A 27,487-nucleotide genomic window follows, 5' to 3' on the forward strand; every position below is an offset into this window, starting at 1 on the left:
GGGCTGCCACTCACCATGGCAAGGGCTGCTACTCACCATGGCAAAGGGCTGCCACTCACCATGGCAAGGGCTGCCACTCACCATGGCAAGGGCTGCTACTCACCATGGCAAAGGGCTGCCACTCACCATGGCACGGACAGCCACTCACCATGGCAAGGGCTGCCACTCACCATGGCAAAGGGCTGCCAGGACTTTGCCATTTGCAAGAGCTGCCCACAGGATTCGTGTCATGGACTGTGCTATCACTCCTGTGCAGGCAGAGAGAAACCAGGTGCCCCTGGGCATGGAAAGGAATGCCCAGGTGAGGCTGAGGCCTCTCTGGATGTGCTGGGGCTGGTGTTTCACAGATAGTTCATTGAAGTTTTATAATGGTGAGTTCTGGTGCCTTCTCTGCTCCCCCTTGGCCACAGCGTGGTGGCTCTGCTGGGTCATCCCTCTTTTCTGAGCACTTCCAAGCAAATTCAACACCTTGGGCAGAAAGTTGTCTCTCCCCAAAGCCAGACTTTGTTGGGCACGTGGGGTACCTGTGTGAGGGAAAGGGATACCCCTGGAGGGACAAGTCTCTGCTGCAGATGAGAGAAGTGTTGAAACAAGCCCGATGCCCCCCCAGAGCCCCCAGACACTTTCTCTGGTGGGTGCAGGTGGCTGCAGCTCTCAGCACAGCCATGGCTGGATGCCAGTGTCGGATGTGCTGCTGCCAGGGGGGATCTGTGTCACTGACCTTGGTGTCTGTGCCCAAGTACAATGCCAAGGGAGTGTGCCCAGCTGGGAATGGTTTGTCCAGAACCTCCCTCACTGGGAGGACACAGCGCCAAGGCCAACCACGCAGCTTCACCTCAGGCTGGCATCCTCCAAAGAGCTGGGGGTGGTGGGCACTGCCTAGGCTCCCCAGGGCAGGGGCACGTGGGATCTCAGCCAAAGGCTCTTCCCCCAGAGGGTGGTGGGCACTGCCCAGGCTCCCCAGGGCAGTGGGCACGGCCCCGAGGCTGCCAGAGCTGCAGGAGCCTTTGGGCAACAGGACAGGGCAGGGGGGACTGTTGGGGTGTGCCAGGCAGGGCCAGGGTGGCACTGGATGGTCCTTGGGAGTCCCTCCCCGTTCAATATGTTGTGATTCTGAGATTGCACAGGCTCAGGGACCTTCATCCCACGGACGCGGCCGGGTGGGCACCGAGGATGGGGCAGGGTCTGAGAGACCCTCGGTTGGACGGGGCCGGGAGTAACCTGGTCTAGTGAAAGGTGCGGGTGCCCCGGGCAGGGGGACGGTGCGGGGTGGGATCTGCACGGCCGCGGGAACGCACCGCACGCTGGATCCATGCCGGGTGATCCAGCCCCGCGGGCGGGAGGGCCACGCACGTGCAGCGCGGACCCGCCGCATCCCCCGCACCGTGCGGGCCCTGCGGGACCCCCGCCAGCCCCGCCGTCTGTGGGACCACCGCGCCGTGCGGGACCTGCGGGACCCCCGCCAGCCCCGCCGTCTGTGGGACCCCCGCACCGTGCGGCACCTGCGGGACCCCCGCCTGCCCCACCATGTGCGGGTCCCGCCGCATCCCCCGCACCGTGCGGGACCTGCGGGACCCCCGCCAGCCCCGCCGTCTGTGGGACCACCGCGCCGTGCGGGACCTGCGGGACCCCCGCCAGCCCCGCCGTCTGTGGGACCCCCGCACCGTGCGGCACCTGCGGGACCCCCGCCTGCCCCACCATGTGCGGGTCCCGCCGCATCCCCCGCACCGTGCGGGACCTGCGGGACCCCCGCCAGCCCCGCCGTCTGTGGGACCCCCGCGCCGTGCGGGTCCTGCGGGACCCCCGCCAGCCCCACCGTGTGCGAGCCCCGCCGCATTCCCCGCACCGTGCGGGACCTGCGGGACCCCCGCCTGCCCCACCGTGTGCGGGCCCCGCCACATTCCCCGCACCGTGCGGGACCTGCGGGACCCCCGCCTGCCCCACCATGTGCGGGTCCCGCCGCATCCCCCGCACCGTGCGGGACCGGCGGGACCCCCGCCTGCCCCACCATGTGCGGGTCCCGCCGCATCCCCCGCACCGTGCGGGACCCCCGCCCGCCCCGCCACGTGCGGGCGCCGTTAGCCCCGCGGCCGCCCCCCCGCGCCGTGTGCGGGCTCGGTGCGTTGCGAGCGCGGCGGGGGGAGGCGGGGGGCGGGCGCAGTGGAAATTTCCACTCCCTGCAGCAGCAGCGGCGGCGGGAGCAGCCGGAGCGGCGGCCCGAGCGGCCCGAGCAGCCGCAGCAGTCGGGCCGGGCCGGGCCGGGGGCGGGCGCTGCTGGCCCCCAGCCCCGCGGGGGAGGCGGCGCGGGGGTCCCGCGGCCGGAGCGCCCCGGGCAGGGGGCGGGCAGGGGCAGCCCCGGAGCCCCCCCCCAGGGCCCGCGGGGCGGGGGCGGTGCCGGGCTGGGCAGAGCCTGGGCAGAGCCTGCGCAGCGCCGGCGCCCTTTAAGCCGCGCCTGCCCGGCCGTGAGTCTGTGCAGCCCGAGCCGCGCGGGAAGGAGCCGTGGGGAGCGCCTTCCTCCTCCTCTGCACTCCTCCTCCTCCTCCTCCTCTCCCCTCCTCCTCCTCTCCGGCGCCGCCGCAGCCCCCTCCTCCCCGCCCGTGCCCGCTCCGCCCGCGGCTCGGAGATGCCCCGCTATGAACTGGCTTTGATCCTGAAAGCCATGCAGAGGGTGAGTGCGGGAGCGGGCACGGGCGGTGGGGAGGGGGGCAGGTGGGACCTGGCACACCCCCTGTACCCCCGCTGTCCCCGCGCTGTCCCTGCGGTGTCCCCGCTGGCCCCGCAGCCCCGCGTGGCCCGGCCGGCCCTGCCCGCCCGCCCCGGCGCTGTCGCAGCGCTCGCTCCGCGTGTCTCTCCGTGCCCTCTCCCCCCTTCCGCATTTTCCCTCCCCGCGCCCTTGCAGAGTTGGCCGAGTTGCTCCCCCAGAGCCGCAGTGCCCTTTCCCCCCACCCTCGCGGGCCGCAGGTAAGGAGATCCCTCCTCGCTCCGCCGCACCGATGCATTTATCCATCCTCACTGCGGGCGAACTTGGCCCTTTCCGTGCCCCTCTGCATCCATCCCCTTCTCCCTCTGCATCCATCCCCTTCTCCCTTTGCATTCATCCCCCTCTCCCTCTGCATCCACCCCCCCTGCACCTGCCTTGGCTCTGCTGGGCACCTCCTGGGTCACGGCATCCCCATCTCCAGGTGCCCTCGCCTTTGGGAGGCCTCGGGGTGGTCCCCACGGCGGGACTCGCTGCCCGCAGCCCCCCGGTGCGGGTTTTAGCAGGGCAGTGCCAGGGCTGAATTCCACCCCCCCCCCCCATCGCCGATGCCCACCCGGGTTGAGCGGGGCCGATACGGCCGTATCGCCCCGGGAAGGTGCCTGGCGCTGCCACCAGCCCTCGGCTGGGTTTGGCAGAGCGACGATAAGCCTGGTTAGGATGCCCTTGCTGTTTTACAAGAGCCGAGTCAGTGTGTGTGTGTGTGTGTGTGTGCGGGGGGAGAAAAATAATACTAATAAACCAGGAGCATCTCTGGGCAGATGGGGGGGAATTAAAGCTGGTGCTGGCCCTTCTCTGGCACCTTCTGTAGCCTTTGTTTATGTGCCACTTTCCAGCGTAACACGCAGTGCTGGTGCTGGAACGCGGAGCCCTCGCGTTGGGCTGTGATAATCTGTGATCTGAGATCTGTGATCTGAGATCACTGATCTGTGATCTGAGATCTGTGATCTGATCTGAGATCTGTGATCCAGCCCAGCGCGGCCCCAGCGCTGGATGTGCCCTTGGTTTGCGGCAGCAGCATTGGCAGCACTGGCACCCACCACGCTGCCAGCCGTGCGTGTGTGCGGTGTGTGCGGTGTTTCTGCCGCATGCACTAGTACATTTCCATTCATTTCGCATGGCACAGCCACATGGCAGCAGCCGCCGCTCCGCTCCCCGTATGGGCTTTTTTTCTTTTTTTTTTTCACCCCGCGGTTTAACTGCGGGAGCCGTAGTAGAAACATCTCACCTGAGTCCTCTAGCGGAGAAACGCAGCAGCCGCCTCCGAGCAGCTTTTGCTCGGGGAAAACGCTGGGGTTCGGCTCGGTTGGCAACCTGGCATTGTTTTAATTTTTATTTTTTTTTCCCTTGATTTTTTTTTCCCCTCCCCATCGCTGGATTAAGCCAGAGATGCTTTCCCAGCCGCGCTGTTGGGGTGGGAGATGCTTTGAGCTGTGCAGGCACTGGGAATGCAGGGCAGAAAGTGCAGCAAATCTGACAGAATACCGAGGCAGAAATCCCCTGACTTGCTCTGAAAGGATGCCATGGAGTGCTCTCTGCTGGAAAGGACCTTTGGTTTCCAGGATCTGGCCGTGGAGATGCAGGATGAGCTTTTAGCTCCAAGATGCTTCTAATGGGCATCGATGCACTCAGGATTTAATATCGGCAGCCTTTGCCTCTTTGAAGTTTGACTCTCCAGCATGTTCTTTCCAGATAGATGCACCTTCAGGTGCTTTTTTTAGCTCTTTGATACGTTAAAATCCATAAGTTTTGGTTCAGGTGTGCTGTTTTTAACCCCATCTTGTTGTAACTAGTAGAGTCTGGCTGTAGGTGCTGCTATTTTGGGGCTGTTGACAGCACACCAGATCTGGGTGGGTTTTGTGTTCCAGTGTTTTGCTGCTCCTGCCTTTCTTGTGGCACAAGAACACTTGGAAAAATATTTCTCTGGTGGTTTTGTGCCATGTGGTGCTGCTGAATCCTGGCGAGGAGGGTTGTTCTGATGCCCCCCATGATCCTGCCTGTAATACTAACTTAAATTAGTCAAAATGTGGGACTAGTAAACCAGTTTGAAATAGTGGATTGACTTCAGAATTCCTTCCTGTAGAAGCTGGAGGGATCACACACAATCCTGAGTAAGACTTTGCTCTTTCACCCCTTCCTTGTGGGGCACCTGGGCAGGTCCTGCCCTGCCAGGGGCTGTGTGTTCTGGTGCCACTTCAGTGTGAGCAAGTGCTGCCTCTTCTCTTGTGTCTGTGATGTCCTCCCTCCCCTGTGACAGCACCCCTGCCTTCCAAAAAACCCAGCAAACCTTTGCCACTTGTCTTTCTTGTCCTTATCTCCTCTGAGCACCCCGAGTGCAAACCTCACCCTTCTAGACCTTCCTGGCTCTTTGCAGTGGCAAACTTGGTGCTTCTGGGGGGTTTTCCTCTCCCACAACTGTGTTTTTTAATAGTTACCTTGGCATTCTCATAGATCTGGGCAGGAAAAATCGTTCCAATTTCTTTTGGTTGCTTTAAACCCTGTTGAGGACCAGCCCAACCCCTTGGTCCTGCCTGATGCTCCCGTGTCTCCTCATGGCTTGACTCCTCAGAGCCTCTTTCCTTTCCTTTTATGCCTTAAGAATGAAGCACTTTGGGGTGCTGGGGGACAGGAGGGAAAACTTCCACTTTCCAGCTTTGTCTGTGTGTACTTTCCACAAAAACTCATGACTTTGAGTTCAAAGCTGAGCAGCCTCTCTCTGTTCTGGTTTGAGGGGTAATGGACTTGCACTATTTGCAAACATAGAATCTTTCATTAGCAGAGACCCCAGTCAGGGACTCGTGGGAAAACAACAGTAAAGAAACCCTAAAAGCACCCCCAGAATAAATGACAACCCCCCTGCTCTGTGGTGTCAGTGTATCTGAAGAGTGAGGGACTTGCTTTGTGTCTGAGGATGTGGAGGAGATACCTTGGGAAAGGTTTGAGGTCAGTGAAGTGACAGGAGCTTAGAGTAGAAATGGTGAGTTTTATTTATGTCTGGTGTTTTCTCCACTTGAGGGTGCAAATAAATAATAGCCAGGGGAGCTTGGGCAGTTGGAGGGCAGGTTTGGGCAGGTTTTGCCACTGTTCTCTGCTGTTGGCAGTCACAGAATCCCAGACCACACCAAGCTGGAAGGGACCCACGGGCATCCTGGAGCCCGTGTGGGTCGTGCCCAGGGGTCTGCAAACCCCACAACAGCTGCCCAGGAGCCTGAGCCAGAGGCTGCAGCCTGGGGAGACTCAGCTGCTCCTGGCCTGAACTTCCCTGGGCAGACCAGGAGATGAGTTTCTAATTATTGCTGATTTTCCCCCAGGAGAGCCGTCCTTGGCACAGCAGGACCGTCCTTGGCACAGCAGGACCGTCCTTGGCACAGCAGGACCATCCTGGGCACAGCAGGACCTTGGCAGGGCAGGGCAGGACCTGCTGGTGGAGCAGCAGGAATTGTGGCTTGCTGGAGACAGGGGAGTTCTTCAGGGAGGCTTCCCCTTCCTGCTGGAACTCCCTTGGGAGCCCGTGGAGGGAACTGGGGGGCACAGGGAAGGAAGAGAGAGCTGCAAGTGCCTCCCTGTTGCTCTGCTGCTCTTTTGGGTGAGCTCAGGGCACCAATGCCAGACCCTCCCAGGGCATTGGGCATCCTGGCACCCCAGCACAGGCACAGCACAGGGTGGTGTTCCCAGAATCCTAATTTAGCTTGGAAAAGCTCTCCAAGATCATCAGGTGTGACCTTTGATCACCACCTTGTCAGGCAGAGCAGAGCACAGGACACCTGTCTGCCAATCACCTTTGGAACTGGAGCTGAACTGAAGGGACAGCTGGCAAATAATTCATATTTTAGAGCTTTTCACTGAAAAGGAGGAAGCTTATCCATATTTTATTAGCACTATTTTATGTATATACTACATCACTTTGCCTGTAACAGAGGACAAATACATAATATATGTCATACTTTAAAGCCTAATTAAATTACCTCGTTTCAGCAAGTCCCTGGACTGGGACAGACACCCACCCATGTCTGTGATCCCAGAATGGATTGGGTTGGAAGGAGCCTCAAAGCCCCCCCAGTGCCACCCCTGCCATGGCAGGGACTGGGACAGACACCCACCCATGTCTGTGATCCCAGAATGGATTGGGTTGGAAGGAGCCTCAAAGCCCACCCAGTGCCACCCCTGCTGTGGGCAGGGACTGGGACAGACACCCACCCATGTCTGTGATCCCAGAATGGATTGGGTTGGAAGGAGCCTCAAAGCCCCCCCAGTGCCACCCCTTCCATGGGCAGGGACACCTCCCACCAGCCCAGACTGCTCCAAGCCCTGTCCAGCCTGGCCTTGGACACCTCCAAATAACATTAATAATTATCCTGCCCTGAATGTGGGCTCTCATTTTTCCAGACCTGTTCACACAACAGGACTTGCCTTCAGCATCTGTTTGTTGCCTTTGGAGAGGGTTGCCAGTCTCAGACATTCCCTACCTGCCCTGTGGAGATTGGCAGCTATTTTAGGAAGGCCAAAGTAAATGGGCAGTTGGTGTTGCTTGACATCTTGACTATTCCACTTAATTGCTGTGTGGGCAGCAGCAGCAATTGGGCTTTTGATGTCTCAGCTGCCAGGAAGGAGGGGGGAGAAGGGAGCAGGAAGATACTGGTTTTATTTTCTTCCCTTTCTGGTGAACCCACCTGTTGTTTCAGTGGAATTGGACATTTTTCCCTTCCCCCCTTCCCTGCTGAGCAGGTTAAAATTGCACAGAAGTTTTCCTCTAATTCCACTGACATTTTTAGAGGCTGTAAGAGGCTCTTCACTGGCAGGGAAGGATCCAGTGGTGCTGGAAAGAAGACCAAAAACTTGGGACTAAAAGACAAGCCTGGAAAACGACAAGATCTGGTGTTTGCTGTCCTGGAGGAAGCAGCTTTTTGCTTTCTGCCTTAAGCATTCCATAGGAAGCAGTGGATTTGGGATCCTGGGGTGCAGACAGCACTGGAGCACCTGCCCTTTGCCTGATGTTTGCCATTTGCAGTCTTAAAAAAGGACCATGTTCCAGGCTGGCCTCTGTGCCAGGTGTGGGATCCGTGCCTGGCGTGGGCAGGGGAGGAGGTGGAGGATTAATCTCTTCTACAAAGTAATTCAAGCCCAGTTTAAGTTTAGAGCTGAGACTTGTTACTGAGGTGAGTTGGGAAAGTTGGCCAAGGTGGGGACTGAGTTTATGGGCAGGATAAGGGACTCAGACCCCTCTTGGTTCACAAAGTGCAGTGTGAGGGTATCAGAGAGGGTTCCCTGGTTCCCTCTGCCCCTCTCCCTCCCCACCCTGAGTGTTGGGGCAGGATGTTGGGCAGGATTCAGTGGGACTATTCACTCCCTTCTCAGGGGACAGCAATGGTGGCTTAACCTTCCAGATCCAACTTCTCTTTGCCCCTCAGCAGTTCACTTCCCTCTTGGCTGTGTTTGGTCGTGGTGTGTTCCCTCTGTGTGGATGTGGGGATTTATTTGGGATAGGAACAGGGAGCTGCCTCTAAACCTCAGCCTGGAGCAGACTGGCTGCCCTTTAACTCTTGGAAAAGCAGAGTTGTGCAAAATACCATCATTGCTCTCCACTGTTGTAAAACCTCTCACAAGTGACTGACTCCTTTTTAAAAAAAAAAGCCCATTACATCACTAAGAATAAGCTGCTAATTCAGCTTCTGTGTGTTTTTCTTCTTTCTAATCTTTCGTGTGTATTTTGTAACTATGGAAGTTCTTGCTTTCTTTACATGTCCTGATTTCTCCAGTTCCCTCGTTCCAGAGCCATAACCCTGGCAAATTTCCACCCAAAAAATGCTTTGTTGGCAGTTGTTGATTGTTGATCAGGTAACTTATTTTGCTTTTTTATCTCTGCCCAGAGCAGCTGTGGCTGCCCCAGCCCTGGGAGTGTCCCAGGCCAGGCTGGACAGGGCTTGGAGCAGCCTGGGTTGGTGGGAGGTGTCCCTGCCCATGGCAGGGGTGGCACTGGGTGGGTTTTGGGGTCCCTTCCCACCCAAAATATCCTCCAGTGTCCATTTTGCTGATAAGAAGGTGAAAGGGAGGGGAAATAAGTGCAAGGAGAGAGATGCAAATATAATGAATGGTGTGGATGTGGAATGGGAAGGATGGGAAGGAAATGTGTGGAAGGTGGAAGTGAAGGAGCTGCACTTTGGGAGCTCCAGTGCAAATCCTGGGGCTGGAAATGAATTTCTAAAGAAAACTCATCCCCTTGGGGAGGAGAAGGGCAAGAAAAAAAGGAGATGGTGTGAGGGAAGGGTCAGGAACTGCCTGGGAACTGTTCTGCTGTTTTGTAACCCTGGTTTGTCCCCTTCCAAGCCAGTCCTTGTTTTCATTTAGGCAAATACCTGTGGAATAATAGTTAAAAAGCAAAGTACATGCAGAGCATGGATATAGGAGGGGAATGTTTTCAGTGGAGTTGATGTGTTTGAGACTATTAGAAAAACAAATCAATGTTTGGTGACTTTCAAAGTAGGGGATTGCACAGCTTGGTGTAGGACAGTTGTTTTATAACCAACATGCCTTTATTTAAGCCCAGTTTTGCTCCCATAAAATCCCCAAGAAGGATCAGAAGCCTTGCAAGAGGAATCTTGGAGAGCCTCAGACTTAAATTTCTGGGAATATGAATCCCCCTGAAACTTGTGTCTCACCTTGCCATAAATCTCGAGCTGTTTTATATTCTTGGAAAGGTTGTGGGCAGCCATCAATGTGAGGGCAACTTGGGGAAGTCCTAAATAAGCTTTAACAATCTGGGTTTGTTTTTTCACTCCTCTAGGAAGGATTTCTTCCTAGGATTTTGCCCAGTGACAGTGGCACTACTTTTTTTCTCCTTCCCCAAGTCTTGTGAAGCCAAAATGCTCTTCAAATAGGGTAAAATCCTTATTTTTTTTTGGCTTGGAATGGGCAAGTTACTGCTGTGTGGTGATAACCAGCAGGTGAATCCCAACTCTGAGCTGGAAAAGGGGCACCTTCAGCACTTCCTGAGGGGGCTTTTATAAGATGCTCATTAGAGGTTTGTCCTCCATGTCCAGGGGGCTGAAGTGCTCCCAAATCCACTCCAAAATCAAACACTTGTCTGTTTGGCCTTGTCTTACCCACTCTCTTGCTGTTGCTCTTGGGACCAAGTAATTCCTCATATTAATTTGGGGCAGTGAAAGTGTTTGGCCTGGTAGAGACCCTTAGGTGGTTTTTTATTATCTATATTCTTATTCTATAAATTATCAAATATTTTCTTATATGTTCACTGTCTATTGTTATTACATATATTTTATTATTATATATTTTATGTTTTGTTTTACTGTATTTCTAGTATTTTCATTATATTTTTGTTATATATTATACATAGTCATTATATTTTATTGTATTTTTATTATTTTTGTATTTTTATTATATTTTAATTATTTTTATTGTATTTTTATTATTTTTATTTTTATTGTATTTTTAGTATTTTTATATTTTTATTATATTTTTAGTATTTTTATATTTTTATTATTTTCATATTTTCATTATATTTTTATTATATAAATTATACATATTCATTGCATTTTATTGTATTTTTATTATTTTTGTATTTTTATTATATTTTTATTATTTTTATATTTTTATTATTTCCATATTTTCATTATATTTTATTATATATTATACATATTCATTATATTTTATTGTATTTTTATTATTTTTGTATTTTTATTATATTTTTATTATTTTTATATTTTATTATAGTTTTATTATTTTATATTTTCATTATATTTTATTATTTTATATTTTTATTATATTTTTATTATTTTATATTTCATTATATTTTTATTATTTTATATTTTTATTATATTTTAATTTTATACTTTTATTATATTTTTATTGTTTTATATTTTCATTATATTTTATTATTTTTATATTTTAATTATATTTTTATTATTTTATATTTCATTGTATTTTTATTATTTTATATTTTTATTATATTTTAATTACTTTTTAAATTATATTTTTATTGTTTTATATTTTCATTATATTTTATTATTTTTTTATTTTTTATTATATTTTATTATTTTTATATTTTTATTATATTTTTATTATTTTATATTTCATTATATTTTTATTAATTTATATTTTGATTATATTTTAATTATTTTTATATTTTTATTATTTTATATTTTATAATATTTTCATTATTTTTGTATTTTCATTATAGTCTAATTTTAACTATATTTATTTTAATGATCTATATTTTGTATTATAAATTTTTTCTTTTATTCTGAACTTCTTTGGACAAACAGCCACATTTGTGTGAATGACCTTCAAGTTGCCAGAGGCAGCAATTGGAGCCCTTGGGCTCTGTGTCCCTCTGCCCCTTCCAGCTGGGAGTGCCCTGCCCTGCCCTGCCCTGCCCTGCCCTGCCCTGCCCTGCCATGCCATGCCATGCCCTGCCATGCAGCCCGGGCAGTGCCAACCCTGGGGGATGCTGCATGAGCCCAGAACCGTCTCTTTTTTGCCACCCCCTCCCTGAAAGAGAAACCCCCTTGCCCCTCGCTTTGAAATGCCCTCCTTGCCACCCTTGTGCCCTCAATTCCTGACACCCACGTGCCCACTCGGTTCCTCTGCCCTCTTTTCTTCCAGTTCCTGTGTGGAATAGAATCACAGAATCACAGAATGGATTGGGTTGGAAGACACCTCTGAGATCATCAAGTCCAACCCTTGATCCAACCCTACTGTGATCACCAGCCCAGGGCACTTTGTGCCCTGGGCTGGTGATCACAGTGGGGTTGGATCAAGATGTGTTGGATTCTCACTCAGTGCCACATCCATTGGATTGGAAAAGCCCTCTGAGATCATCAAGTCCAACCCTTGGTCCAGCTCCAGTGTCTTTACCAGATCATGGCTGGTGATCACAGTGGGGTTGGATCAAGATGTGTTGGATTCTCACTCAGTGCCACATCCATTGGGTTGGAAAAGCCCTCTGAGATCATCAAGTCCAACCCTTGGTCCAACTCCAGTCCCTTTACCAGATCATGGCACTCAGTGCCATGGCCAATCCCAGTTTCAAACCCTCCAGGGATGGGGAATCCACCCCCTCTCTGGGCAGCCCATTCCAATCCCTGAGCACTCTCTCTGCAAAGAATTTCTTTCTGCTCTCCAACTTCAGTTTCCCCTGGCAGAGCTTGAGCCCATCGTGCCCCCTTGTCCTGGTGCTGAGCAATAGGACTGGCTTAAGCTGATGATTTAAGGCCTGCCTAAGATGCTGCCTGATGTCTGGGTGGGCATGGAGAAGACACTCTTGTCTTTCTGGTATCTCTGCATTTTAACCAAAAATAGGCACTTTTTCTCCCCTTTTCTGTGCCCACTTTACCCCTTCCCCTTTAGTGCTTGGAGTTTGGGGAGGAGCAGTGGAATCAAATGAGTCTTATTCCTGCCAGAGTGCTGGGCACTGACTCATGCCCAAGGAAACCATGCCAGTGGGAATGGCACAGGCAGTGGCACAGAGTGGCTTTGGGGCACTGCTGGTGCTGGAAAACAGCCCCTGCTCCTCTTGCTTTGCAGTTCAGCAGGACTGTGGCTTCTCCTGTGCTTTTGGAGTGTTGGAGCATCTTCTGCCTTCTCTCCCCTCCTTGATTTGGGACACTGAATAGGTGGGGTATGTTTGGGATGGGGGGGAATGGTTTTAAAAGCCCCCAAAAATGCCAATTAAATTGCTCTCCTGCTCTCCCAGTGGCAGCCCCAGTGCCCTGCAGTTGGCATCACATCCCTCCAGCTGCTCCTGCAGTGGCCCTGGATGTGACATTCCTGTTTCCTTTGCTCTGAGGTTACTGATTTCTCTCCTGTCTCCCTCAGCAATTCTTTAGAGAAGGATCAAGAGGAATTTATGGTGGAACAAGCTGCTTTTTCTGGTGCTGCACTAAAATGAAGACCAGAACTGGAGCAATTCCTGACCCCCCAGCCAAAAGCACTTCATTCCATGTTTGAAACAACCCCTTTGAGTGGGTGCCCTGGACCTTGCCCCTCAAATGGGCTTTTCCTGGTGGTGGTGCCCTGTGGGGTTGGCTCTGTGGCATCTGTGCCCTCCAGGGGCAGGGCAGATTGAGGGGGGGTGATGATCAGTGCCCTGAGAAGAGCAGGTTCAGCAGGTCCCTGCTGGGCCAGGTGGCTCCAGGAGATCTGGTCCTCTGCTCCTGCAGCCTGTCCAGACCTCAGCTCAGTTATCCATGGATGCTCCAGCTCAGCCCTGAGCTCTCCTGCTCCCCATGCCCCCCAGGTGTGTCACAGGTGGCATTTCTGCCCCTGCCCCTGCTCTGCCAGGGGAGTCCTCAGGCTGCTGCCCTGGGTGCTGAGGGGTTTGCTTTGCAGCTGGCAGGGATGGTCTCTGCCTTCTCAAGGGCATGCACTGCAGGAGTTGTTATGGATCAGTTCCTCCATCAAGAGCTTTTGTGCTCTTCTTTTTCCCCCTGTTCTAGAGCTTTTCCTCCTTTTTTGTGGTTTTTTTTTATTTTAATTATTCCCAAGAGGTTTTTTCCTGAGGCTGCCTCAGCCAGCCCTGTGGGCAGGTGGGAACTCCCTCATGTGTCCATGGCAGTGTGAGGGGTCCAGAGAAGCCACCCCAGGGGTTGGATGTTGGACAGACCCTGGTCCAGGCATGAGACTTCTGTTATTTATTCCTTTTTCTGTGGGAGAGAGTTGGAGTTTTCCAGCCAGGTGTTGAGTCTGCCAATCTGGAGTCATTTTCAAGCAGGAGAGTTTGTTCAGAGGTGAAATGCTCCAGGTAGGAGTTCAAATACTCCTGGGTCAAGTAGGTGGAGAGGGAAAACGTTTCCAATAAAAGCCTGTGAATAAAACCTAACACTTAATTTGCTTACTGATGCCAGTGGACACTCCTGTGTGACCTGTGGGCATCTGCACCCCCAAATCAGCCCTTAAAACTCTGGGATTGATGAAGAAAAAGGGAAGAACTGAGGAACTTCCCATCTAATGGGAAGACAACTGAGCTGAGAACAAATAGTTGCTTTAGGGCTGGAGCAGTTTGATCCTGGCATGTCTTAAACCCCATTTTATTAGAAAAGCTCTGTGGAGAAAGTTTCCCTTTAGACCAACCCTACAAATTTCTCCTAAAAATCCCACCCTGGGTCTGCTTCACATTATGTGATGTCTCTCCAGGGACTTACTTGAGGCTTTTTCTTGGCCTTAAAGAAGAAGAGAAACATCTGAATTGTTTGCCCAGAGCTGCAGCCTCTATCTCCAGACGAGAGGGAAGCACATTGTTTTGTGTCTTTGATATAATCCAGCCAGAAAACAGCCTTAGGGGAATAAAACTTCCCAGTCCTTGGCAGCAGGGCTGTCTTTCTGTCTCTTTTTTTTTCCTTTTTTTTTTTTCTGTCAGTGCCACAACGTTCACTGTTCTAATAACTTGAGATTAAACTCACATGGGGCATCTCCAAAGTCCTTTGTAAGACTGGAGGGCAAAACTTGCTGCAAGTTCAGAGGGACAAGACTCATTTTCCTAATGAAGGAAAAAAAAAAGTTCCAGGGTTATTTTAGAATTAGGTCTAAGAAACTGGTACAAGAAGCTCCTGCAGGGCTGTCAGGGAGTGGCAGTGCAGCCAGTTTGGGAGCCTGCTGAAAACTTTCCATCTTCCAAAAATTCAGGTTGCAAGAAGATGATGGGTCAGGTCTGGGGGGGGCTTGAGGGGAGGTCTTGGCTGTGCCTTCCCATGGAAATGCTGCAGGAGGTTCACATGGTGCTCATTTTGGTTAGAACTGAGCCCTGCTGGAGTTGGGGAAGTGTTTTTAATTGAGGAATGTCACAATTTATTTGAGGGCAGCTGCATCTAATGCTGACACACTTGGAGACACAGAATTGCAGGGTGGTTTGGGCTGGGAGAGACCTCAAGTCCTGTCCCATCCCTGCCATGAGCAGGGACACCTCCCACCAGCCCAGGTGGCTCCAAGCCCTGTCCAGCCTGGCCTTGGACACTCCCAGGGATGGGGGAGCACGTTTTTTATCAAGCAGAACTAGTTTTAATACTGTTTATGTGATTTCTTCCTATTTCTGTGGGGGATATTTTTGCAAGGTCACTGATGAACCCACAGAGAAGGTGGTGGGAGGGGAACTCCAGTTCAGGTTGAACACTTTGCAGTAACAGAGCACAACAGAAGAGGGAAAATACCAATTACTATTTCTTTATCTTGCTACTCTTCTTACTTTGTCTATAGGAGTTTTTATTGTGTCTGAGTAAAAATCTTTCTTCCCCTTTCCTTAAATATTTATATTTTAGGTATAAACATAACCAAGTTGAAACTTTAGCTGAATAGAGTGAAAGACACAACACTATTCAAAGTGCTTAAACCCAAGAATAGGACAGTGGACTTGTCTCTGACTGCGTCATATGAGTGGAGTGTTTATAATTTGGGGTTGGATTAAGCCAATGGAGCACTTAACTCCTCCTGGATTGGTGGATGGGGAATAAATGGGAATTCTTCTCTGGAAGAATTTAAAATACATCTGTGGTTTGAGGCGTAGGAGAAATTACAAATTTAGTTCCCTGCTGTAATCAGCCCATCTTGGGCCACGTCTCCACAGCCTTTGGTTATGGGCTGGAACTCCAGCACAAGGAATATCCCTGTTCCTCTCTGGCTTTGTCCTGCTGGGAACCCTTAGGTGGTGTTTTATTATCTATATTCTTATTCTCTATATTATCAAATATTTTATTATATGTTCACTGTATATTTTTATTATGTATATTTTATGTTTTATATTTTACGTTTTGCTGTATTTCTAATACTTTCAGTGTATTTTTATTATCTGCTTTTAATTATATTTATTTTAGTGACCTGTATTTTGTATTATTTTTTTGTTAATTTTGAACTTCTTTGGACAAACAGCCACATTGTCTGAATGATACGACGGTGACTTTCTCCTCAAGGCTGAAATTGGGGTTTTCTGGGATCTCTTTTGAAAATCCACAAGAAATGCACATTTTTACCTCAGCACCATCAGTCCCTTCGACACGAAGGGGCAAAGTGTGTGTTGTCAGCCTTCACTCTCTTGGAATTTGTGGTGGGTTTATCTACTCTGCACACACCAGGAATATTTTTCAGGGATGCTAAACAAGAACCCAGCCAGATATTAGAATCTGTTATCTGGCTGTTGGTATTAATCATTCATTAGTAGGACAGTGAGAACTTCAGCCAGAGAGCTCCTGCCAGGGGAGGCTGGTGAGCCTGGTGGTGGGTCCTGTGGGCAGGGATGATCTCCAGGGATTTGGGGGTTTGTGTGGGCATCACCATCCCCAAGGGGTGGGAAAGAGGAGTGGACTCAGACCCTGTGCCTTCCTCTCTGTAATTAATGATCTTGCCTGCTAAAGGTTTGTTGTTCTGCTCTTTGTGCTGTGCTTTGGTCTCCCCTTCCCTTCCTTGCCCAGTGTAGGAATGGAAGGATCCCACGTCTGGCACTCCCCAAATCCATCAAAAGGTTTGGGTTGGTGAATGAGGCCCTGGCACAGGTTGGGCAGAGCAGCTGTGGCTGCCCAATCCCTGGGAGTGTCCCAGGCCAGGTTGGACAGGGCTTGGAGCAGCCTGGGCTGGTGGGAGGTGTCCCTGCCATGGCAGGGGTGGCACTGGGTGGGCTTTGAGCTCCCTCCCAACCCAACCCAGTCTGGGATTCCATGATACCTTCCAAGGCATAAACAGGAGATGGGAGTGTCCCATCTCCAGGACAGAGGTTGGAGCCAAGGTCTCCTTCAATGCCCCTTTCTCTCCCAGCTTCTCCAGCTCTGCCAGCAAGTCTTTATTGTCTTCTCCACTGGGAGCTCTGCAGTCCTGCTTGCCTAAGTGAAGTTTGTTCCCTGACACGCTTTGGGGTGATGTCAGGTGGGACTGGGGCCTCAGGAAGAGAAGAGCAGGGGATGCTTTGCCTCCATACCTTCCTCCTCTGACGGTGGTGAATGTCTCCATGGTTGGATGTAGAGGGATGCTGGGAACATCCAACTGCTCCCACAATCCATCCCGTGGTGCTTCTTATGCCTGGGGTGCTCCCAAAAATTCCAAAGGCACAATCCCAACAGAACCACCTCAAGTGGGATGTCAGGCAGGGTTTTGCTTCTCCCATTTGCTTGAACAGGACGTTTTCTTCCCTTGGATCCCACGGGATGTGTATGAAGAGCTTCCCAAGTAAAACGTAACCCTGTGATTTTACCCCCAAAGTCACTTCAAACCTGTGGAATAACCTCCATTCTCCACCTGGTTTTAAATTTCTGGGTTTTTATGACTGTGTTCTGACTTTGAATTTTTTAGCTCTGGAAGCTGGTGCATCCATGTGGTGCCAGGATCTATCAGGATTTTTGGAGCTGGAGCCATACAGGGAATGACTGGCCAGGCCTGAGCTCCGTAGAGGTTGTCATTTGTTGGGTTATTTTAATTTTATTTTCCTAAGATTGCTTAGAAGAGGAAGATGTGATTAGTGGCTTGAGAATTAGACTTGTGAGACACTGAAGTAACGAAAAATGAAATGTGTTTGTGTTCCTTGCCTTGTTCTGGGGAATTTGGGCCCTTCAGTGCTCCCGAATTGCTGCGTCTCTGAAGGTACTTCTAAGCATTGGAGTCGCCTTGGCCAAAGGCTTTGCTGCTTGGTTCTACAAATATTCAAAGATGACTGTTGTGGATGGTATAAATACAGCAGGAAGTATAAAGGGGGAAAAATCTGTGGTGTTCAGTCATTGTTTTACTACACTTCAAATTTTTTCTCATTACTTCATGAAATTCCTCTCTAATTCAATCTTTGTCTTTTGTCTTTGCTGCCTTGCAGGGTTGGTACAGTAGGCCTCACTAAACTTAGCTGCAACTAAGAATTTCTCCTACATCAACTGAGTTAAGGCTGATGCTCTTGTGGAATGTGGATTAAAAGTGCGTGCTAAGTTCCAAATTCCCAGTTGAGAAGCGGAGAAAAGTAAATGTACCACTGCCACCAGCATCAGGACAGCAAACCAAGGGACAAAGAATTTGAGCCGCAGTGTTGATATTGGTTAACTGGTTTAAGAGACGTTGGCTGGCTGGGGGGCGAGAAGTGGCCGCCGGCTGGTTCCACAATGAGGGCCGCTCTGGAGACGGCAGACATTGCCATTGTGGCCCTGTACTTCGTGCTGGTCATGTGCATAGGTTTCTTTGCCATGTGGAAATACAATCGGAGCACCGTGAGCGGCTACTTTTTGGCAGGGCGTTCTATGACCTGGGTAGCGATCGGGGCCTCTTTGTTTGTGAGCAATATTGGAAGCGAACATTTCATTGGGCTCGCAGGATCCGGAGCGGCGAGCGGCTTTGCCGTGGGCGCCTGGGAGTTCAACGCCTTAATGCTTTTGCAGCTTTTGGGCTGGGTCTTCGTCCCCGTCTACATCCGCTCGGGAGTGTACACCATGCCCGAATACTTGTCCAAGCGGTTCGGAGGGCATAGAATTCAGATCTATTTTGCAGCGTTGTCTCTAATTCTTTATATCTTCACCAAACTCTCGGTTGACTTGTATTCGGGGGCGCTTTTTATCCAAGAGTCGCTGGGTTGGAACCTCTATTTGTCAGTTATCCTCCTCATTGGAATGACCGCGCTCTTGACTGTGACCGGAGGGCTGGTGGCCGTCATCTACACAGACACCCTGCAGGCCCTGCTGATGATCATCGGGGCCCTCACGCTCATGATCATAAGTATCACGGAGGTCGGTGGGTTTGAAGAAGTCAAGAGGAGGTACATGTTGGCGGCGCCGAATATCACGTCCATCCTGTTGACCTACAACATCTCCAACGTCAACGCCTGCAACGTCGACCCAAAGCCCGACGCTCTTAAAATGCTGCGCGAGCCGACGGACGAGGACATTCCCTGGCCCGGATTCCTGCTGGGACAGACTCCGGCTTCCGTCTGGTACTGGTGTGCCGACCAAGTCATAGTGCAGAGAGTTTTAGCCGCCAAAAACATCGCTCATGCCAAAGGCTCCACCCTGATGGCGGGTTTCCTGAAGCTGCTGCCCATGTTCATCATCGTCGTGCCGGGCATGATCTCGCGCATCCTGTTTGCCGACGACATCGCCTGCATCAACCCCGAGCACTGTTTCCAGGTGTGCGGGAGCAGGGCCGGCTGCTCCAACATCGCCTACCCGCGCCTGGTGATGAAGCTGGTGCCGGTGGGGCTGCGGGGCCTCATGATGGCCGTCATGATCGCCGCCCTCATGAGCGACCTGGACTCCATCTTCAACAGCGCCAGCACCATCTTCACGCTCGACGTCTACAAACTCATCCGGAAAAGCGCCACGTCCCGCGAGCTGATGATCGTCGGGAGGGTCTTCGTGGCCTTCATGGTGGTGATCAGCATCGCCTGGGTGCCCATCATCGTGGAGATGCAAGGGGGGCAGATGTACCTGTACATCCAGGAGGTCGCGGACTACCTGACGCCGCCGGTGGCCGCCCTGTTCCTCATGGGGATCTTTTGGAAGCGCTGCAATGAGCAGGGGGCTTTCTACGGCGGCATGGCCGGGTTCGTGCTCGGCGCCATCCGCCTGATCCTGGCGTTCATTTACCGCGCTCCGGAGTGTGACCAGCCGGACACGAGGCCGGGCTTCATCAAAAACATCCACTACATGTACGTGGCCACGGCGCTGTTCTGGATCACCGGCATCGTGACCTTCGTGGTCAGCCTGCTGACCCCTCCGCCCACCAAGGAGCAGGTGCGCACCACGACCTTCTGGGCCGTGAAGAACAGGAGCGTCAAGGAGGCGGCGGCCAAGGGGGAGCTGTACAAGGCGCAGGAGAAGAGCATCCTCAAGTGCAACGACAACGCCAACCACATCATTCCAAACGGCAAGTCCGAGGAGAACCTGAAGAACCTGAAGCCGGAGGACATCAACCTTCTGGTGACCTGCAGAGACGACAGCACGCCGGTGATCTCGGGCAGCCACTCCGAGGTCGAGACGCCGGTGGATTGTTACTCCAATGGCCAAGCGGCTCTGATGGGGGAGAAGAAGCACGAGGAGGAGACTGAGGACACAGAGAGACACTTGAAATTCATAGACTGGTTCTGTGGCTTTAAAAGTAAAACCATGACCAAGAGAGCTGTTCGGGAGGTCGAGGAAGAGACTGTTTGTTTACAAATGCTGGAAGAGACTCCCAAAGTTAAACTATTACTAAATACTGGACTGGTCTGTGTGTGTTCGCTCGGAATATTCATGTTTGTCTACTTCTCTTTGTGAGTGAATAGTGAACTTTTAAGGGTATGGCTGAACATACAGAAGTTGATACAGGTCTCTGGAGATTGTTTTGGGTTTTTTTTTTCCTTTTGTTTTGACTTTCAAACAACATAACCACAACCCAGGCATTGTTTACGCTATAATTGTAAGATCAACTCAGCTTTAGCCTATTTCCAGACCATTTGAGACGTGTTGTCCTCTCTCTGCTCAAAGCAGAACCTGTTCTGTGGTGGCTTTTTCTTTTTGCCTTTTTGTGTTGGGTGTTGTTTTTTGTTTTTTTTTTGTTCCATTTGCAGTACTAACCTTTTGTTTTTACATGTATAAATATACCAAAGGCAGGCAGGTGGCTGTGTTTGAAGTCAGGCAGTTCCAGCTCAGTCAGCATTAAGTGAAGATAACGAGTAATCATTTACCTGTGTGGAAAATCCAAGGGATTCAAGCTGTGTGAAAAGGTTTTTAATGCAGAGCTGTGATCCACGTCCTGTACAATAACTGTATTACCTTGGCCAGCTTAGCACTTGTTCATTTTGCTCATTGCTTCTAGTTAGGGGGTTTTTTTTTCCAGTTTCTCTTTTTTATGGCAACAACAGGGACTTATTTTGTCTCATTTTATAGCACTTAAAACATGATTGTTGTTAGCACTTACTGTCTTTTTTTTAAGAAGATTTTTGTCTTTTACTGTAAATTCCAGTGCTGAAAAATTGCTGTATTTAAAAAAAAAAACAACCTGAGGAGTTAAAACACCAAACAACAAACCAAACCAAAAATAAGCCTGGACATGACCAACTGTCACTGGGAGGAGATGGAAAAAGAAATACTCTTTAGTTGGGTTTTATATTGAAGTTGAACAATCAGAGAACCGTCAGGGCTGGAAGGGACTTTAAGGAGATCACCCAGTCCCACCCCCTGCCCAGGCAGGGCCACCTGGAGCAGGTGGCACGGAAACACCTCCAGGTGGCTTTGGGGTGTCTGCAGAGAGGGAGAATCCACACCTTCCCTGGGCAGCTGTGCCAGGCTCTGCCACCTCCATGGAAGGATGTTTTTCCTCATGTTGAGGTGAAATGGATGTTCTAATTTATGGCCACCAGGCCATGAAGATAATTTCAGCCTCTTCAGTGTCCAAACCTTTAGGACATGGTTAGGATTAGCCTCTCTTTAGGGAAAAATGTGTTTGTAGGTTCTGCCAGATGGGAAGAAGAGAAATGGGAGGCTTGGCATGTCCTCAGTTTGTTTTGCACACTGGAAAGGGGCAGTTCTGCTCTGCTGGGCATGTTGGGAAGGTTCTTTGCCCAGCCCTGGTGCTGCTGCAGACGGAAGTTTGTGAGGGGAACAAACAAGAGGAAGGGGAGGTGGGGGAGAGAGGTGAAAGTGCTCCTTATTTGCCACAGTCCTCTTGCCTCATGTTTTCTCCCATTTCCCCTTTCACCCTCTCAAACCTCCTTTTTTTTTTTTTTTTGAGGAATCCTGGAATGATTGAGGTTGGAAAAGACCACTGAGATTGAGCCCACCCTGTGCCCGATGCCCACCTTGTCCCCCAGCCCAGAGCACTGAGTGCCATGGGCACCTCCAGGGCTGGGCACTCCAAACCTCCCTGGGCTGCCCTTTCCAATATCTAATGACCTTTTCTGTAAAGAAATTCCTCCTAATTCTTCCAACCTAAACCAGCCTCCCCAAAAAACTCCCGAGGGATTCTGTGTCAGGAGATTCCCACCCTAATCTGTGTCAGGAATCGAGGTCTGCCCTCGTGATTCCTCCAGAAATGTTCTGGCAGACAATTAGTAGGGCTGGAGATGCTGGGGATGTTTCCTGGTGCAGGATGAACCCCCCAGGCAGGGATGGGCAGGTCCCAGGTGTGCAGCACCTGCAGCTCAGTAGATCAAAAGTTTCAGAGCTCAATCCATGTCCCCTTTGGACCATTTTTTTGGGTGCAGAGCTCCCAGAGTGTGGCTGCACTTCCAGCATTAAACCCCCCCATGCTCCAGCACAGTGGTCATATCCAGGCTTTCCATGGAAATAGTTCCTCTGGTTGTCTTTGCTCCCAAGCTTGTTCAGGACTTGGGAGAGAACAAACTGGCTGGGCCAAAACCCATCTGAGGGACCATCAATTCAAGGGTCCAGCAACATTTCCTTGGCACAGAAACAAGAACCAGTTGCTATGAAATGATGTTGCAGAGCTGCAGTAGAAAGAGGAACCAATTCCTCTGAAATCATCTTGCAGCTCTGCAGTAGAAACAAGAACCAGTTCCTGTGAAATCATGTTGTAGGGCTGAGCCAGAACCAAGAAAACCAATTCCTATGAAATCACCTTGCAGAGCTGTGATAGAACCAAGCCCCAGTTGCTCTGAAATCCCTTTGCAGAGCTGCAGTTGGGGTTGGTGCTGCCCCTGGGGCTCCTTCCCAGCACTCAGCAGTGCCAGGTCCCATCTGTGTTCAGCAGGTCACGGATCTGGTTGCAGAGGAAATTGTTCAATTCCGTTTTTGTGGGTGTGTTTTTGTTACTTTTGGTGGTGTTTTTGTACCACTTGCATCTCATTCATTCCAAAACTCCAAACAGAGGTTGAGGTGCCCCACTTTCCTCCACTTGGCTTGGTTGTTGCTGCTGGGAACTTGCCTACTGGGAGGTGGGAAAGTTGGGAAGTTGTTGCAATCTGTGTGGGAGAGTCCCCACACCTGATCTCGATGTGACAAGACACATTTTCTTGTGATTTGTGTGGCTGGTTTCGTTCAGAAAGATACTTTAAATCCTTTTCAGTGGTGAAATCATGGGATGGGAGTGAATGGCACCTCGAGCCACTTCCTTGGTGGGCTGAGCTGGGAGAGGTGAGAAGATGCACAAAGGGAGAGGGTTTGTTGTCTGGAGGATAAAATAACGTTGGGCAACTTTTGATGTGAGTGGGACGAGAACCAGCAACTTGGTGGAGATAAGTCTCAGCCCAACAGTGTCCTCTCCAAAGGCTGGGACCGGCTGGCAGTGCCCCCTTGGCACAGGAACAGCCTCGTGTGCCGGGCACTGCCCCGTGGGAACTCGGCCTGTGTCTTTAGGAGCGCCTTTGGCTTTGCCAGGCTTTGCCAACTCTTCGCTCTCGGTGTTACCAAACGCTTTGCCACCACCTGGGAAGCCAGGTCTGCTCAGGGACCCCCCGGCTTGGCTGCCCCCCTGCCCACTTCTGCCCCAGGGTGCCTTAACAGGGTGGCAAGTCCAAGGCACGGCTCTCGCGGCCACCCGAGGAGGGCTTTGCTTCCAATGGCTGTGCCCCTGCTTGGTTGAGCTCCTCTTTGCCTTCCCCACCTGCAGGAGGACTCTCCAAGGGTTTCACTGCCAGGTGTCCTGCCCAGGGTGCCCCCAGTCCATGGGGGAGTCACCCTTGGGTGGGGGGAGGGAGTCACGTCCTTCACAGACGCGGAGCCTGAGCTGCTCCATCTCCCACGTACAACATTCCCACTTTTCCCAAACCAAGGAGCTGCCACTGAACCACAGTGCTAATTGGCAGGCAGCCTAATTATTGCTCAATAAATGAATACTCTGCATCCCCCCCATCTTTGGACTTGTTATTGTGAAGAAGCTTTTAAGCAAATTATTTCTCCAGGTTGGGTTTTTTTTTCTCATCAGGCACCTGAAGATGTGGGTTTATTTCTTATTTTCCTGATGTTGAGATCACAGAACTTGCTGATGTTCTTTGCTGCAAATAAACCACTTACTAAAAGGCCTTTATTATAAAAATAGCTGTATTTATAAGGCTTCAAGCAAACTGCCTGGAGGTGCCTGGCCCTGAGTGTGGCCCTTGGGAGAAGGTGCTGGAGGACTTTCCACGGCGTGAACATCCCTTTGCTCACCATGCAAGGGGTTCAGGAGGTCTGGTTGAAACACCAATTTTTGGGGCTGGTGAAATTCCAAAGTTTTTTGGTTGTTTTTTTTTTTTCCCAGAATGGACAATCAGTTCCATAAATCTTGTGGCCTCCTCCTCTTCCTCCTCCTTCTCCTTGATGGGACTTGGTGGTGGTGCAGGAGGAGATCCAGGAGGACACTTGGCTTTTGTCTTGGTTTATTTATTGCCTTGAGCTGAGAATGACAGGCTGGAAAATCTGATTTTTGAAATGACAGCTTTTTTTTTTCTTGTTATTTCCCTTAACTTATTTCTTTTCTGTTAAGATATTTGACTTTTCTCCCAGAAATGGTTGAAGCCTTTTATTTAACAAATAAAAAGTAAAAAAAAATAGAAAAAAAAAAGGAAAGGGCTTCTTGAGAGCTTATTAGTAAATTTTGGGAGACTGCTCTTATTTAAGTTTTTTTTATTGACTGATTTGATGCTTTTTTCTCTGCCAAAGTTTAGGGGTTTTTTTTAGTTTGTTTTTTTTTTTTGGTAATTTTTCCTGGTAGCTTTTACTAGAAGGAAACGTTGGGAGAGTGTAAGAAATAGAAATGGCCTTCAGTCTGTATTGTGTGATGTATTTTTCCCTCTCTTGTGTGTCCCCTGATCCCAGAAGGGCCACCAGGAGATTGGGAGCTGAGCAGAGGGATGGACTCGTGCCCAGTCCCAGGGAGAGGGCAGAGCCATCCCAGGATCTGAGAAGATGCTTTCGACTTTAAAACAGCTTTATTTTTTTGATATATCTATTTTTTTAAATCCTAAGATAGAGGTGGTGTTGGGAGATGGTCTCCCTTTCAGAGAACAGGATACATGGAAGAAGTTGGAGTTGTTGAGCTCCGGCTTTTTTTGAGGAAATCTTTGGATTTAGCTTGTACAGCGAAGCAGAATTTACTCAGCTGTTCATTTGGTATATTCTGTATGTTCTGTGCCCTTAAATGTCATTGTTTTGAAAAGAAAACTAACCTTGTCATGTGATGTTAAAAAAAAAAGCAGATTTCTGTGCAATGTTTTCATTTGTTTTCTTTTTTAAAGAGAAAATGTTTGTATATAATTCAATGGTTTAATGTGCTTTAATTGGCCTAAGGTAGTCCTAGAATGTAAACATATAATGAGCATTTCTGATTTCACTGTGAGATCTCACAACTCTCTTGGTTGGTTGGGTTTTGTTTTGTTTTTTTTTGGTTGCAAACCACTTGATTTCTTTCCCTGCTGTTGGTTTTCCTTGTGTTCCACCCCTGAGCTCGTGGTGTGGTGACATCTTGGTGACAACCTGGTGACCTTCTCCGTCCCCGGGGGTGTCCACCCAGACCCACTCGGGGCCACCCGGGGGGGACTTTGTGTCTCTGAACACACGTTTTTTTTAAAATGAGGTGGTTATAAAAAATAGTTGCTGTGCAAAATGTTAGTAGTCTTCTTCAAGAAGAAAGCAGAATTTTTCTAATCTCACTCGAGCAGTCTCTTGGTTCATCCTCTTCTTTTCCAGGCACAGTGTCCCAAGTGCTGCTGCTTTATTGTGTATCTGATAGAACGGGGGGTTGGTTTTTTTTTTTTAGGCATCTGTGAAGTAGTTTTGGGTTTTGTTGCTGTTGGATTTTTATATAAAATACCAGTTTAATGAACTGCCTTTTTTTTTTGTTGTTGTTGTTGTTGTTGTGTTGGGTTTTTTTTTTAAAAAAAAAAAAAAACAACAACTCTTCAACTAAAAATACATTTCAGACCAAAACCAAATGATATCATATAACATTTGAAACCTGCCTTTTTTTCCTTGGCCCTGGTTGGATTTGAACTAAAAGCCAAATGGGCATGGAGAGAAGATCACTCTAATGGAGCAAAGGTCTCTTGGGGAGGGGGGGGGGGGAAAGTGTTATTTAAAGGCCTCTTCAGATCTTATAAGACAAATATACTGAAAAAAAAACCAAACCAATTACTGTAGTAGGAATTTAGAGTTAGAAGTGTTAATGAGATTAATACAGCTTCATTATATTGTAAGTTGCTACTGTCCTTAATGACGAGCTCTTGGTCATAGAAACGATGTATGATAAATTAATTTTGGTCTAGTGTATAGAATTCTCATATTGCTATCAATCTTTGAAGTAAATCTGATGCAAACTTCTCCTAGTTAGCATTGCTGGCCCTGTGGAAACTGCTCTTTGTATCCTGTATGCACATTATTTTGCCTCCTGCGTTAGTCTTCAAACTCACACTCTTATTAGAGAGTCTTTGGATACTTCAGACTGTGTTTTCTTGCAGTTTACATTCCTTTACCATGGCATTTTTTTTTTTGTCCTGTCCAAAAGTATTGTATGGAAATGTTTCAAACTTCTGTACAAAGTTTCAATAAAAATAGAGAAAAAAAACAAACAAACAACAAACCCGACCGAGGAGCCAAGAGGGCCGAGATTTGTGGAGCTCTTGGGAATGTTCTGCCATCCCTGCTATTCCAGGGCCTCTGGGAGCAAAGGGAGGGCAAACCCAACCTGGAGTCTTGGGAAAGAGCCTCGGGATCCCAAATGGGGGTGCAGAGTTTGGCTGCAGGAAACTGGAGGCCAATTGTGTGGGAAGGTGGGACTGGGATGATGTTCCATGGCCTGGGGCACAAAATGGGGGAGAAGCCGCCTCTAGGAGAGGACCTGGTTGGATATTGTGCAAAATTATTATTATTATTATGGTGGGTTTTCCTTAAAATACCCAGTTCAGCTGCTCCTTAACTAATTCTTGGTTCTTTTTTCCTTAAAATACCCAGTTCAGCTGCTCCTTAACCAATTCTTGGTTCTTTTTTCCTTAAAATACCCAGTTCAGCTGCTCTTTAACCAATTCTTGGTTCTTTTTTCCTTAAAATACCCAGTTCAGCTGCTCCTTAACCAATTCTTGGTTCTTTTTTCCTTAAAATACCCAGTTCAGCTGCTCTTTAACCAATTCTTGGTTCTTTTTTTCCTTAAAATACCCAGTTCAGCTGCTCTTTGAGTTCCTGGTAGACAGAAGCACCTTCTGTTCGTTCTGGAGTGTCCTGAAATATTTCCCAGTTGACCCTTCTGGGATTGCCCCTCTGTGTGTGTCTTGTGTTTGGTTTAGACTGGGATCTGGAAGTCCATCCCAGTGCCCAGGTTGTCCAGGGAAGCTGTGCCAGCCCTGAGGAAGGTGCTGTGTCCTCCCTGGAGCTGCTGGTGGGCAGTGCTTGGGTTGGTGCCTTTGGGCAGGGAACCTTCAAGCAGGTTTTATTTGCCAAAATTCCAACATCACCAGGTTCTGGCAGGGCAATCCCACCATGGATCTTGCACCTCCTTCTCCCTCCCATCCCTGTCCCCTGCAAGGACACATTAAAACTGGGAAAAGGTGGGAATGGTGACCTCTGCCTTGAGCAGTGAGGGCTCAGCAAGGACAGGTGGTGGAAATCACCTGTGCTTTGAGATTTGAGATGCTCTTCTGGACATGGGACATTGGCCAAGACTGAGAAGGATCTAAACTCAGTTTTTCACCTGCTGAGAAAATGCATAAATCAAAATTATTCTTCTATTCTTTTGCTGCTGGGGTGGAAAAGGAAGGGAGAAGTTTTGCTGTTGTTTGTTTCGATGGTTAAAGCATTTTTGGAGAGGAAGCTTCGGGTTTGGGGTGAAAAATAAGCATTTTCCTACCTGCAAACTGGGCTT

The 27,487-nt window shown here is 49.6% G+C and overlaps 2 protein-coding genes across 2 annotated transcripts in view; both read left to right on the forward strand.

Annotated features, from left to right (window-relative positions):
* The first annotated feature begins 1,699 nt into the window (after positions 1 to 1,699).
* The window catches only part of MRPS6 (mitochondrial ribosomal protein S6), a 45,039-nt gene continuing 19,251 nt past the window's right edge, over positions 1,700 to 27,487 (forward strand). Inside the window, exon 1 of the mRNA XM_071569077.1 lies at positions 1,700 to 2,668. Within this exon, the coding sequence (XP_071425178.1) occupies positions 1,700 to 2,668 (969 nt within the window). The remainder of the gene's footprint in view (positions 2,669 to 27,487) is intronic.
* On the forward strand, positions 2,579 to 26,201 carry SLC5A3 (solute carrier family 5 member 3). The gene is made up of 2 exons (XM_071567298.1): positions 2,579 to 2,668; positions 17,553 to 26,201. The coding sequence occupies exon 2, from the start codon at positions 17,833 to 17,835 to the stop codon at positions 19,972 to 19,974; it is 2,142 nt and encodes a 713-aa protein (XP_071423399.1). The 5' UTR covers positions 2,579 to 2,668; positions 17,553 to 17,832; the 3' UTR covers positions 19,975 to 26,201.

The sequence above is a fragment of the Pithys albifrons genome, chromosome 1, assembly GCF_047495875.1.
Source record: "Pithys albifrons albifrons isolate INPA30051 chromosome 1, PitAlb_v1, whole genome shotgun sequence".
Classification (NCBI taxonomy): Eukaryota; Metazoa; Chordata; class Aves; order Passeriformes; family Thamnophilidae; genus Pithys; species Pithys albifrons.

What these genes read in the sequence shown, in the direction of transcription:
- SLC5A3 (XM_071567298.1), top strand. Translation starts at nt 17,833, where the DNA reads ATGAGGGCCGCTCTGGAGACGGCAGACATTGCCATTGTGGCCCTGTAC.